Source organism: Oryctolagus cuniculus, chromosome 16 (assembly GCF_051225735.1).
Source record: "Oryctolagus cuniculus isolate XC-2025 breed Fujian yellow rabbit chromosome 16, ASM5122573v1, whole genome shotgun sequence".
NCBI classification, from domain to species: Eukaryota; Metazoa; Chordata; class Mammalia; order Lagomorpha; family Leporidae; genus Oryctolagus; species Oryctolagus cuniculus.
This window is the reverse complement of record NC_142882.1, coordinates 22,021,217-22,032,849: the sequence shown is the minus strand read 5'-3', so window position 1 is coordinate 22,032,849 and position 11,633 is coordinate 22,021,217. Positions and strand designations below refer to the sequence as shown.

At 42.7% G+C, this 11,633-nt stretch overlaps 1 protein-coding gene across 1 annotated transcript; it reads right to left on the bottom strand.

Annotated features, from left to right (window-relative positions):
- Positions 1-1,219: 1,219 nt before the first annotated feature.
- Positions 1,220-10,110, bottom strand: LOC149121588 (olfactory receptor 7A10-like). Its single transcript, XM_089316522.1, has 2 exons — positions 9,194-10,110; positions 1,220-2,984 (listed from the first exon to the last, which is right to left on the bottom strand). Exons 1-2 carry the CDS (start codon positions 10,099-10,101, stop codon positions 2,849-2,851), a joined length of 1,044 nt encoding a protein of 347 aa, XP_089172648.1. The 5' UTR covers positions 10,102-10,110; the 3' UTR covers positions 1,220-2,848.
- Positions 10,111-11,633: the final 1,523 nt, after the last annotated feature.

The following is an 11,633-nucleotide window of genomic DNA, read 5'->3' as shown; positions in this document are numbered from 1 at the left end:
TGGCGCAGTGCAATGGCTCCCCACAGTTCCCCCTTTTTGTTTTAGAACCAGGCATCTAAGGATTACAGGAGAAGGTAGGGGTCTGTCCCCCACTGCCAGGCATCCACCTGGAACAGCATCCTTTTCGCGGGGGTGGGATCTGGGATGCCAACCCATATGCAGACAGACTTGCCTTCCAGAGAACATAATGGCTCGTTCTCTCTGCAGTGCTTTGCCTCGCACCCTGCACCCATGCCTAGCATTCAAGGAAGGCCAGCCATGCTTGCAGCGATTGTCCAGCCTCAAGGGCATAAAAGGCTTGAGCTATCATGGCCAATTCCCGCCGATGAGCTGTCCTCATCCTGCACAAACACCACAGGCAAAATAACACAACAAGTAACAGCAACCCCGTCAAAGCTCCAAGTCCCACCCACTCCTTCAGATTGGAGACGGCTGTGCGGATCCAGGATGACAATCCAGATGTGAAGGAGACATCCACACGTGTGGAGTTGATGGTGACCACGGCAAGGCGCAGTTGCTTCAAGGTGTAGTCAAATTCTGCGGACCAATTCTGCAAGAGCATCTGAGACAACTGTTTAGAGTAACTTGCTGCCTGAGTCATGTTATCGTACTGAACAGAGGTCACACACAACCCTGAAAATTTCCACTCACATCCTAGCTGAGCAAGCTGCCAGAGAGTATCCACCTGCTCCTGTACGAAATCCACACGCTGATTAACAATCATCAAGCCTCCCTTTATTTGTGCATTTAAGGATGTCTGAGTATCCAAAGCAGCAGCCACAGAGGCCGTTAAATTATTCAGGGTATTAGCAGTTTGAACTGTCCCTGTGAGCGCTATAGCAGCTGTTGTAGCGCCCACAGCTGCAATGGAAATGGCGGTTATAATGACTGCAGTAACGATCCCAATCAGCAATGTTATCATAATGAAGATCGAGGGGCTGCTTTGTGACATTGTCTGTTTGCCGCACCAGTTGCTCAGGTAACCATCGAGAATATAGAAACATGTCCACGTCCCCATATTAAAACAGGGTCAGGTCCATACCATTGAGCAGTTAGAGGGTCTTTCCACTTCACATAGACTTGTTGTCTTTTGGTTTCAGGATGCCAGTAACGATCAGCTGCAGTTTTCCCTTGATTATCCAGTATTAGAAAATTTAAAATGAAAAGAGCATGTGATAGCCATTTTTGTGGGGAATATGCCATGGTCCCGTATTCCCCCTTTTTTATTTTTTGTAAATAATTTTTTAATGTGGCATGTGCTCGTTCCACAATACCTTGTCCCTGGGGATTATAAGGAATCCCGGTGATGAGAGATGTGGAAGTTAGTACAGAAGTGCTTAAAAGAGTTGGAAGTATACGCTGGGCCATTATTAGTTTTTATCTGTATAGGGGTTCCTAGAACAGCAAAGGCCTGAAGGCAATGAGAGATCTTTGGCAGCCTCGCCGCATTGCGGGGTGGCAAAAACAAAACCTGAACATGTATCTAAAGAAACATGTATGTATTTTAGTTTACCAAATTCAGAAAAATGGGTAACATCCATCTGCCAAAGCTGATCAGGCATAAAACCTCTAGGATTTACACCATAATAAGGGACCGGGAGAAATGTGACACAGGAAGGGCAGGATTTTACAATTTGCCTTGCCTGTTCCCAGGTGATTCCATATCTTGTGATTCCATATCTTAATCGTAAGGTCTGGGCATTGAGGTGATGCAAATCATGACCATGGGATGCTTCTTAGACTTTGTCAGTCTTTCTTTAAAGGATCTGGCTTCTGAGCCAGAGACTGGAGCAGCTAGAAAGAAACACGTTTATAGCTGAAGTTTAGCATCATTTCACATCTTGGCACCACTTTTAATCTAAACAGCCCGATTGGTTATTATCTCTGCAAGATGAGAGATATATCTTTTGACATCTCCAGGGGCCCTCTGGAGATACCAAAAGTCCAGAGAATTTAGAACTTTGCTTTTCAGAAAGTCTGTTAAAGGTGCCAAGAGAACTTAGAGTATCTGGTCAAAATAGAATTCCTTAACATTTAGTCAGGGCGATTTTAACACTTTTAGACCAGATCTGATCATAATAATATTTAACATAACTTTTTAAGACTTAATACTTTTTATCAATCATAACTTGACAGTAGAGTACACATTTACTTGGCAGAACATGAATTTTTAGATCTGTTGTCGAATAAACCAGAAATACAAAAACCTTGAACATAAGAGTTAGCACATGAAATTATCACATAACTCAGAACTATTTAACAGAGTTAAAAAGAGCTTACACGACCTAACTTTAGAAATGGCAGAGTAACTGATTAAGCAGACACTGTTAAAAAGAGACGTTACAGTTTTTGCAACAACAGATTTTAAGATTTACAATTGAGACCATTTCCAGATAATTACTAACATTAGTACACATTTAAAAAAATCCCATTGTTATAACAGAAGATCAGACTTCAACTTTAGGTTAGTGTAATTTTGGCATTAACATTTAACTTATAGAAAACTCTGTAAACAATGTTTTAAAATCGTAAACTTTTTACAACTTTTCATGACTTGCTCACACCTTCTGAAACTTTATACCTGTAGTTACTTTTACAGTCTTGAATTATCATGTATGGACAACCTATGAGAATACATGCTGGCAAACTTAAAAGTCTCTCTTATCAAATTTAAGATGTTAAAAGTACACATAATACATTTTCCATATTTTACTTAGCACCGATGCCTGGATAACTTAAAACACTGAGCTATTAATGAATACCACACCATTATCTGAATTAAAAGTCAAAATTACATTTCCATGCTTTTAAGTAAATAAGGATAACACCACTTGGGCAGCAACAGTCACTAGTGCATATTTACAACTTTGAAAAGATCTTCATCCTTAAGAGAAACAAGTTTAAAGCATATCAAAGACATGTAAATGTAAAACTGAGCAAGTGAACCAAAGGGCGTTTGCATTAACCCAATTTTCTGAACCAATCTGTATTGGCTTACTTGAGTTAACAACATAAAGGCTTGTATACACAGAATTTACTCTCATTTTTATAAGACTACTCTAGCTGAAAAGCAAAAACATGAATACAACATAGATTTGACATCATTTACTACATTTTAATACACTTTGTATAATTTGAATTGACTCAAACAGCTGTTACTTTAACAAATTTAGAGTCCCATCCTTTGAGAGTTCCAGGGATCTGACTGGAAGCCCCAAAGTTGAAAGACTCGGTTTAGAATTTAAACTATCAGAGAGTCAAACCATTTTAGTCAAAAATTAGTACGTTTAACCAAGGCTGTGGACTAGATCTAATCAGAGTTAGGTAATCACTCAAACATTAAAGATATAATGTAAACAGCTTCATGGTGCAGTTTTTCCAATCAAGACTCATGCTGGCAATAGAAAAATGGGAAACCTTCAAGACACATGAAAACTCTCATAAGTTAGCTACAGCAGCACAGAAAAGAATTGATTATCAGCGTATGAGCCCATTGCTTAAGTTTTTATTAACTGTAAAGAGAAAAACCCATCAAGTTGGAAAGGGTTATTGAATTAAGACTTTTCTCTAGGTCAAGATACCTGTGGAATTTTTCCTCTCTCTTTCTCCTGGCCTGTCACGTCCCCCTTTTTGTTTTAAAAGATATTCTTTCAGTGTGCGGTGTGCTCGCTCAATTATGCCCTGGCCCTGAGGATTGTACGGCAATCCATGGACAAGTTGAACCTCCATTTTTTGGCAAAAGGTGGTAAAGGTTTGAGATGTATAGGCCAGGCCATTATCAGTTTTTAGCACCTGGGGTCTCCCCCAGGCGGCCCATGCATCCAGACAATGAGCAATCACCTGGCGTGTAGATTCTCCACTGAAAGACCTTTTCAGGGGCAATAAATAACTTCTTACTCTCTAACAACTGAATCAAATTCCAAGCCTTGATGGCTATCTTGTTAACTTGTTCATACACTGCATGTGGGTAACCTGTCTGCTGGTTAGCGAATCTCCCTATGCCTAGCAGCATATCTCTGTCCCAATGCGGATTCCCTGCCACTGCATTTTCTGCCGCTTGTTCATTGGCAAAGTCAATCGGGAAAGCTCTGAAGTCCAAGTATTCCTTCAAAGTTTTCCCTTTTTCACTGGCAGCTCTCTCGGAGCGCTCTTCCTGAAGCTCCTCCAAGGCAGCTTGACCGCTCAGAATAGTTTCACTATACCGCTCATCCTCGAGGCATGCTCGCACTAACTTCCATATTGGTCTCACTCCCCTTTCGAGATTACCCTGTTCGAATGCAAAATCCAAATCCCTGCCTAGTTTGTCCCATGAAGGGATAGTAAGGCTTCCCGAAACCCCATACCAGGGTGCAATGGTATCGCAGTTACGTAAAAACCTATGCAATGTACTAGGCTTAAGTTTCAAACCGTTTTCTCAAAGCAGCGCATTCAGCGCCAGAAAAATTTGATGGGACTGTGAATTACCCATCGTCAAAAATTGTACTCTTTCCCTGGCCACGGGTCAGAGCTCCTTCTGCTTTTGTCGCAGAACTTCCTCTGCTTTAATCGCAGAGCTATCCTCCCGCTATTGTCGCAGGACTGCCCGCTCTTATCGCAGATCCCCACCTTATTTTCCTGGGGGACTTACCAGCGCTGCCCTGACTGCAGGAAGTTCTGAGTTCGCGTTTGAGATGGTTCCCCGTACGGGCCACCAGTTGTCGCGTCCCTCGACCAGCAAGGAAGACACGACCCGAACTCTTCTTCAAGCAGTTTATTCAGGAACCTTGAACAAGCTTCTTCTTCCGCCTCCTTCCCTCTCCCATCCCTCTTATAGCCATCAGCACACCAATCAAAAGCAGCCAAGTGGCAAGGATTGATAGGTACAGCAATGCGGAAGCCAGAAGGGAGCTCAGCCATCTCCTTATTAGGAGTTGTTTGTTTCTCGCCAGTCCTTCCGGGAGAAAGGAGCCGGCGCCATCTTTAGGGCGCAGTGCAATGGCTCCCCACAGCAAACAAAAAAGCTGTCTGCACCTTAATGTTTATTGCAGCTCAATTCACCATGGCTAAGAACTGGTATTAACCTAAATGCCCATCAACAGTAGACTGTATAAAGAAATTATGGGATATGTACTCTATTATACAGCAGTAAAAAAACAATGAAATCCAGTCATTTGCAACAAAATGGAGGAATCTGGAAAACATCATGCTGAGTGAATTAAGCCAGTCCCAAAGGGACTGTTCCTATGTTCTCCATGATGGTTGACATCTAACTGAGCACCAAAAAGGAAACCTGGTGAAGTGAAATGGACACTATGAGAAACAGTGACTTGATCAGCCCTTGTCCTGACTGTTGATGTACAATTTAATACTTTATCCCTTTTAGTATTTTTTTGTTCTACTTAATACTATTGGTGGAACTCTGTAATTAACACACAATTATTCTTAGGTGTTTAACTGAAAAGTGATCTCTGTTAAATATAAGAGTGGGAATATGAGAGGGAGGAGGTGTACAATTTGGGACATGCTCAAGCTGACTTCCCCAAATGGTAGAGTTAGAAATGTGCCAGGGGATTCCAATTGAATCCCATCAAGGTGGCATGAACCAATGCCATCTCACTAGTCCAAGTGATTAATTTCAGTTCACAACTGATCATACTGATAGGTTGAAGAGTCAAAGGGATCACATAACAAGACTAGTATCTGCTAATACTAACTGATAGAATGAAAAAGGGAGAAAACAATCCAACATGGGAAGCGGGATACACAGCAGACTCATAGAATGGCAGATGTCCTAAACAGCACTCTGGCCTCAGAATCAGCCCTAAAGGCATTCGGATCTGACTGAACAGCCCATGAGAGTATTTTAGGCATGGAAAGCCAAGACACTCTGGCAAAAATAAATAAATAAATAAATTAATAAATTAATAAATATATAAAAACCCTAAATGAAAGATCTGCGAGTGAGATCCCAGTGGAAACAACAGGTCCATCAAAGAAGGAGGTGCCTTTCTCTGAAGGGAGGAGAGAACTTCCACTTTGACTATGACCCTGTCTAAATAAGATCCAAGTCGGTGAACTCAAAAGGCTTCCATAACCTTGGCAACTCATGACAAGATCCTAGTGAGATTACTGATGCCATAAACAAGAGTGTCAAATTGTTAAGTCAACAACAGGAGTCACTGTGTACTTACTCCTCATGTAGAATCTCTGTCCTCAATGTGTTGTCCAATATGAAGTAATGCTATAACTAGTACTGAAACAGTATTTTACACTTTATGTTCTGTGTGGTTGTAAACTGATGAAGTCTTTACTGAATATATACTAAATTGATCTTCTGTATATAAAGATAATTGAAAATGAATTGATGTGAATGGAATGGGAGAGGGAGCATGAAAGGGGAGGGTTGCGGGTGGGAGGAAAATTATGGGGGAAAAAGCCATTTTAATCCATAAACTGTACTTTTGAAATTTATATTTACCAAATAAAAGTTAATAAAAAGATTTACTTTTTGAGAGGCAGAATGTCAGAGAGGAGACACACACATTACATACATACACATATGTATGTATGTGTGTGTGTGTATATATATATATGTATATATATAGAGAGAGATTATATATATATATGTATATATATATATATATATAGAGAGAGAGAGAGAGAGAGAGTGAGAGAGATCGATCTTCCATATACTTCCTCATTCTTCAAGTGGCTGCGATGGCCAGGTCTGGGCTAAGGTGAAGCCAGGAGCCAAGAATTCCACTCTGATCTCTCACGTGGGTGTGGTGTGTCAGTGGCCCAAGAATTGGGCCATCATTTGCTGCTTCCAAGGTGCATTAGTCGAAAACTGGATGGGAAGCAGAGCATCTAGGACAAGAGCCAGAACTCTGATATGGGATGCAGGCATTGCAAGCAGAAGATTAATTGGCTGCACCACACTGCCAGCCCTCCTAGCTGAATTTTTGCTTTGATCTTGAATTCAGCCAATTAAACAGTCTAAGATGCTGTAGATTATTGTCTGCAATTATTGTTCAATAAATGGAAACAAATCTAACAGCACACAAGCCAGGGTAGGATACAGTATACATAAGACTGGTCATGCACAATAAGGGTGCAACTTATCTTTTCAAATTGGGAAGAAGGCAGAATATAATACAGGGAGATAGAAGCAGTGAAATTAACAGGTAATACACACTGATCAATTCATTTCCTCCCCTCTCCAAAAACTCAAAGACTAACCTCAATGTAGACATAAAAAAACTGATCATAAGTGGGTTCAGACATGAAGAGCATGAGGATTTTCCACAATATCCAAGAGGAGGCTTAGAAATATAATGTAGATGAAGGATCTCTGTGAGTGAGAGCCCAGGGGGAAAGAAGGGGCAATCAAAGAAGGATGTAGTTTTCTCTGAATTGAGGAAAGAACTTCCACTTTGCTTGTGGCCCTGTCTAAATACTGACAGTTTGTGGACTCAAAAGGCTTCTATAGCCTTGGCCTCGGGTGATCACTGACATCATAAATAAGAGTGCCAATTGTTAAATCAACAACAGAAGTCACTGTGCACTTACTCCCCATGTAGGACCTCTGTCGTTAATGAGTTGTACTATGAGAATTAATTGTAAAATCAGTTCTCAGTTTTTGTGTGTGGGTGTGCAAATTATTGAAGTCTTTACTTAGTATAGAATTAGTCTTTTGGGGCCTGGTGCTGTGGTGCAGTGGGTTAATGCCCTGGCCTGAAGTGCCCACATCCCATATGAGTGCCGGTTCGAGACCTGGCTGCTCCACTTCTGATCCAGATCTTTGTTATGGCTTGGGAAGGAAGTAGAAGATGGCCCAAGTCCTGCACCCATGGGGGAGACTGGGAAGAAGCTCCTGACTCCTGGCTTCAGATTGGCACAGCTCCAGCTGTTGTGGCCAATTGTGAAGTGAACCAGCGGATGGAAGACCTCTCTATCCCTTTCCCTCTCCCTCTTCTCTCTTTCAAACAAATGAATAAATCTTAAAAAAAGGAATTGGTCTTTTGTGTACAAAGTCAATTGACAATGAACCTTAATGGAGATTGGGACTTGTGAGAGGAGAGAGACAAGGAGGAGAGTTGGGAGTTTGGGTGGGAGGGCAGGATTGTGGGAAATAATAACTATATTCCTAAGTTGCACTTATGAAATCTGTATTCCTTAAATAATAAATTCAAAAACATAAATTTAAAAAAAAATTTTAAAAAGAAATGTAGTATAGAGATCATGGCTGAATGTAGACTGTGAAGAGACCAGCAGAGCTCCTGCACTTCTGTTGGGGGATGGCAGCCTTGCATCAGATCATTGGAATTTAGGATGGATTCAAGCACAGGGACAGTCAACTGATGCAATAATAGAAGGGAAACAAGCTGCAGGGACTTGTACTGATTTGCTTCTTCTAGTTTATGCTCTGTGTCATGACAGCATTTGAATTCCTCTGCGCGGTTTGTCAGGTGGGACTGCACTAAGTTCCCTTCCAGCTACACAACAGATGCATTTTTGTGCAGGAAAATTCTTTTATCTTGAATCACACCACTGAGCTGGAGTTCAAGCTCCCTTGGAAGTCATCACAAGGTCACAAATATAGAAGTGATCTCTTAGGGCTGGTGCTGTGGTGTTGCAGGTTAAAGCCCCATGTGCATCCCATATGGGCACTGGTTCAAGTCCCAGATTCTCCACTTCCAATCCAGCTCTCTGCTATGGCTTGGGAAAGTAGTGGAAGATGGCCCAAGTACTTGGGCCCCTGCACCCATGTGGGAGACCTAGAATAAGCTCATGCTCCTGGCTTTCAATCAGCTCAGCTGCAGCCATTGCAGCTATTTGGGGAGTGAACCAGCGGATGGATGACATCTCTCTCTCTCTCTCTCTCTCTCTCTGCCTCTCTCTCTCTGTAACTCTTTCAAATAAATAATATAAATCTTAAAAAAAAGTGATTTCTGAATTTAAAGGAGGTACATGGTCAAGAGGGGAAACGTCTCCTATCATAAAGAGTAGAAAAGTGATAAAATGAATTACATTTGAGACAGTGTTGTCAAAGGAATGGACATTGCAGGAAATAAACAGAAGCACTGAGTTACATTTATGTCTAATCTGATTAGTGAGGAACAATTTCTGGCTTCCATGATTTGACCTCTGCAATCACGGGCATATCTATAGAGATGGGTTGACTGACACATCTCCGGATTTCCTCCTGAAGAACCTCTTCAAAGCCCTCTTAATATCTTTATTCCTCAGGCTGTAGATGAAGGGGTTCATCATGGGGGTGACCACAGTGTACATCAGTGAGGCTGTTGCAGTTGAATGTGTATTTTGGGTAACAGCAGAACTGAGGTACACTCCCAGGACTGTGCCATAGAATAAGGAGACGACAGTGAGGTGAGAGACACAGGTGGAGAATGCTTTATACTTCCCCTGAGCTGATGAGATGGCACGGATGGAGGAGATGATCTTAGAGTAGGAATACAAGATCCCAGCCAGAGGACCTGCACCCAGCAGCACGGATGCAAAATAGATGAGGATGTCATTGAGAAAGGTGTCAGAGCAGGCAGTGTGGACGACCTGATCCAGCTCACAGAAGAAGTGGGGGATTTCCAGGTGTGCGCAGAAGGACAGCCGCAGCACCATTAGGCTTTGCAAAAATGAATTCAGAGCACTGATGACCCAGGACAGCAGAACCAGCTGCACACAGAGCTGGGGGCTCATGATGACCATGTAGAGCAGGGGGTGACAGATGGCCACAAACCTATCATAGGCCATCACAGTCAGGAGAAGGTCATCTAACCCTCCAAAAAGCAATAAAAAGTACATCTGGGTGATGCAGCCTGTATAGCTGATGGCTTTGCTCTGCATCTGGATGTTCACCAGCATCTTGGGGATGGTGGTGGAGGTGAAGCAGACGTCCACCAAGGACAGGTTGGAGAGGAAGAAGTACATGGGTGTGTGGAGGTGGGTGTCTGAGAGGATGGCCAGGACGATGAGCAGGTTCCCAGCCACAGTGACCAGGTACATGGAGAGGAAGAGCCCACATATGAGTGGCTGCAGTGCTGGGTCCTCTGAGAATCCCAGGAGAAGGAATTCTGAAGGTTGAGTTTCATTGCCTGGTTCCATGCATTTGATGTGACTGCAAAACAAGGGAAAGAAAAACATGGCATGAGCATGCATTTGTCACCTGTTGTAAGTTCTGCTGTTTATATTCTACAGTCAATAACTCAAGTTTCCTGCTTTGCGTCAGACTCCCATAGGGCACCCTGCATCATCTCTGATTAGGCATTTCTGTCCTGCTCTCACACTTTATCCAAGATGTCAGGTGTTCCATCATTTTCATGAGAAATCATTTCAGGTGTTGTGGATGATGAATCAGATGTAGACCTTACTCTACCATCTAGATAACAGGCAAACTGTGTGGAAAAACTCATGTCTCTATCATAAAATGAAGCAGAGAGCACAATGAGCATCCATCAAAAGATTCCTGGAATATCAATCAAAATATAACTTTAAGTCCGGGACAAAGAAAATTGAGATTCATGCACATTATTTTTTAAATAAAATGCATTTCATGAACTTTCTGATATGTGAATTTCAAAATGTATTTTTTCCAGGATGAATTTGTCTTTGCCTCCCCTGTCCACGGATTCTTGGAATTGTCTTAGTGCTATGTCAGTTGGGGAAAGTGATAAGCAGAAAACAGGAATGTGATAAAAAAGAGACAGCAAAAAGACTGCAGCTCTTTTTTTAATAAAGATTTTATTTATTTACTTGGAAGGTAGAGTTACAGACAGTGAAAGGCAGAGACACAGAGAGAGGTCTTCCATCCACTGGTTCACTCCCCAAATGGCCAGCTTGAGCTGGGCCAATCTGAAGCCAGGAGCCAGGAGCCAGGAGCTTCTTCCAATGCTCCCACATGAGTGCAGGGGATCAAAGAATTGGGCCATCTTCTACTGCTTTTCCAGGCCATTAGCAGGGAGCTGGGTCAGAATTTGAGTACCTGGGACTTGAACTGGCACTGATATGGGATATTGGAACCACGGACGAAGTCTTAGCACACCATGTAACAGTGCTGGCCCTCAATCTTGTATTTCTTAAGGCCTCCATTCAAATGCCACCTCTTCCACAGGCCTTCTTTGAACATCTATAGAAAACTGCAGCACTTGGGGGCAGTGCTGTGGCGCTGTGGGCTAAGCATCCGCCTGTGGCCCTGATATCCCATATGGGTGTCAGTTCATGCCCCGGCTGCTCCTCTTCCAATCAAGCTCCCTGCTAATGCATCTGGGGAAGCAGTAGAAGATGGCCCAAGTCTTTGGGCCCCTGCACCCATGTGGGAGATGCAGAAGAAGCTCCTGGCTCCTGGATTCAGATTGGCCCTGCTCTGGCCTTTAGGTCTATTTGGGGTGTGAGCCAGTAGATGCAAGCGCTCGCTCTCTCTCTCTCTCTCTCTCTCTCTCTCTGTAACTCTGCCTTCCAAATAAATAAATCTTTTTAAAAAATGAAGGTGTCTCTACTGATGCTCAAGCTTCAGCACACAGGCACCCTCAGGGCTGCTGTTGTGTCTGCACCTTGCACTGAATTTCATTGGCTGCAGCAACAACTCTTGAGAAGAGATTGGATCCCCTCCTCATATTCACCCGTGACCTTGAATTCTG

What these genes read in the sequence shown, in the direction of transcription:
- LOC149121588 (XM_089316522.1), bottom strand. Translation starts at nt 10,101, where the DNA reads ATGGAACCAGGCAATGAAACTCAACCTTCAGAATTCCTTCTCCTGGGA. An exon ending in ATTAAGAGGGCTTTGAAGAG is followed by an intron (nt 2,985 to 9,193) that starts GTTCTTCAGGAG and finishes AAGCCAATACAG; the next exon opens with ATTGGTTCAGAAAATTGGGT.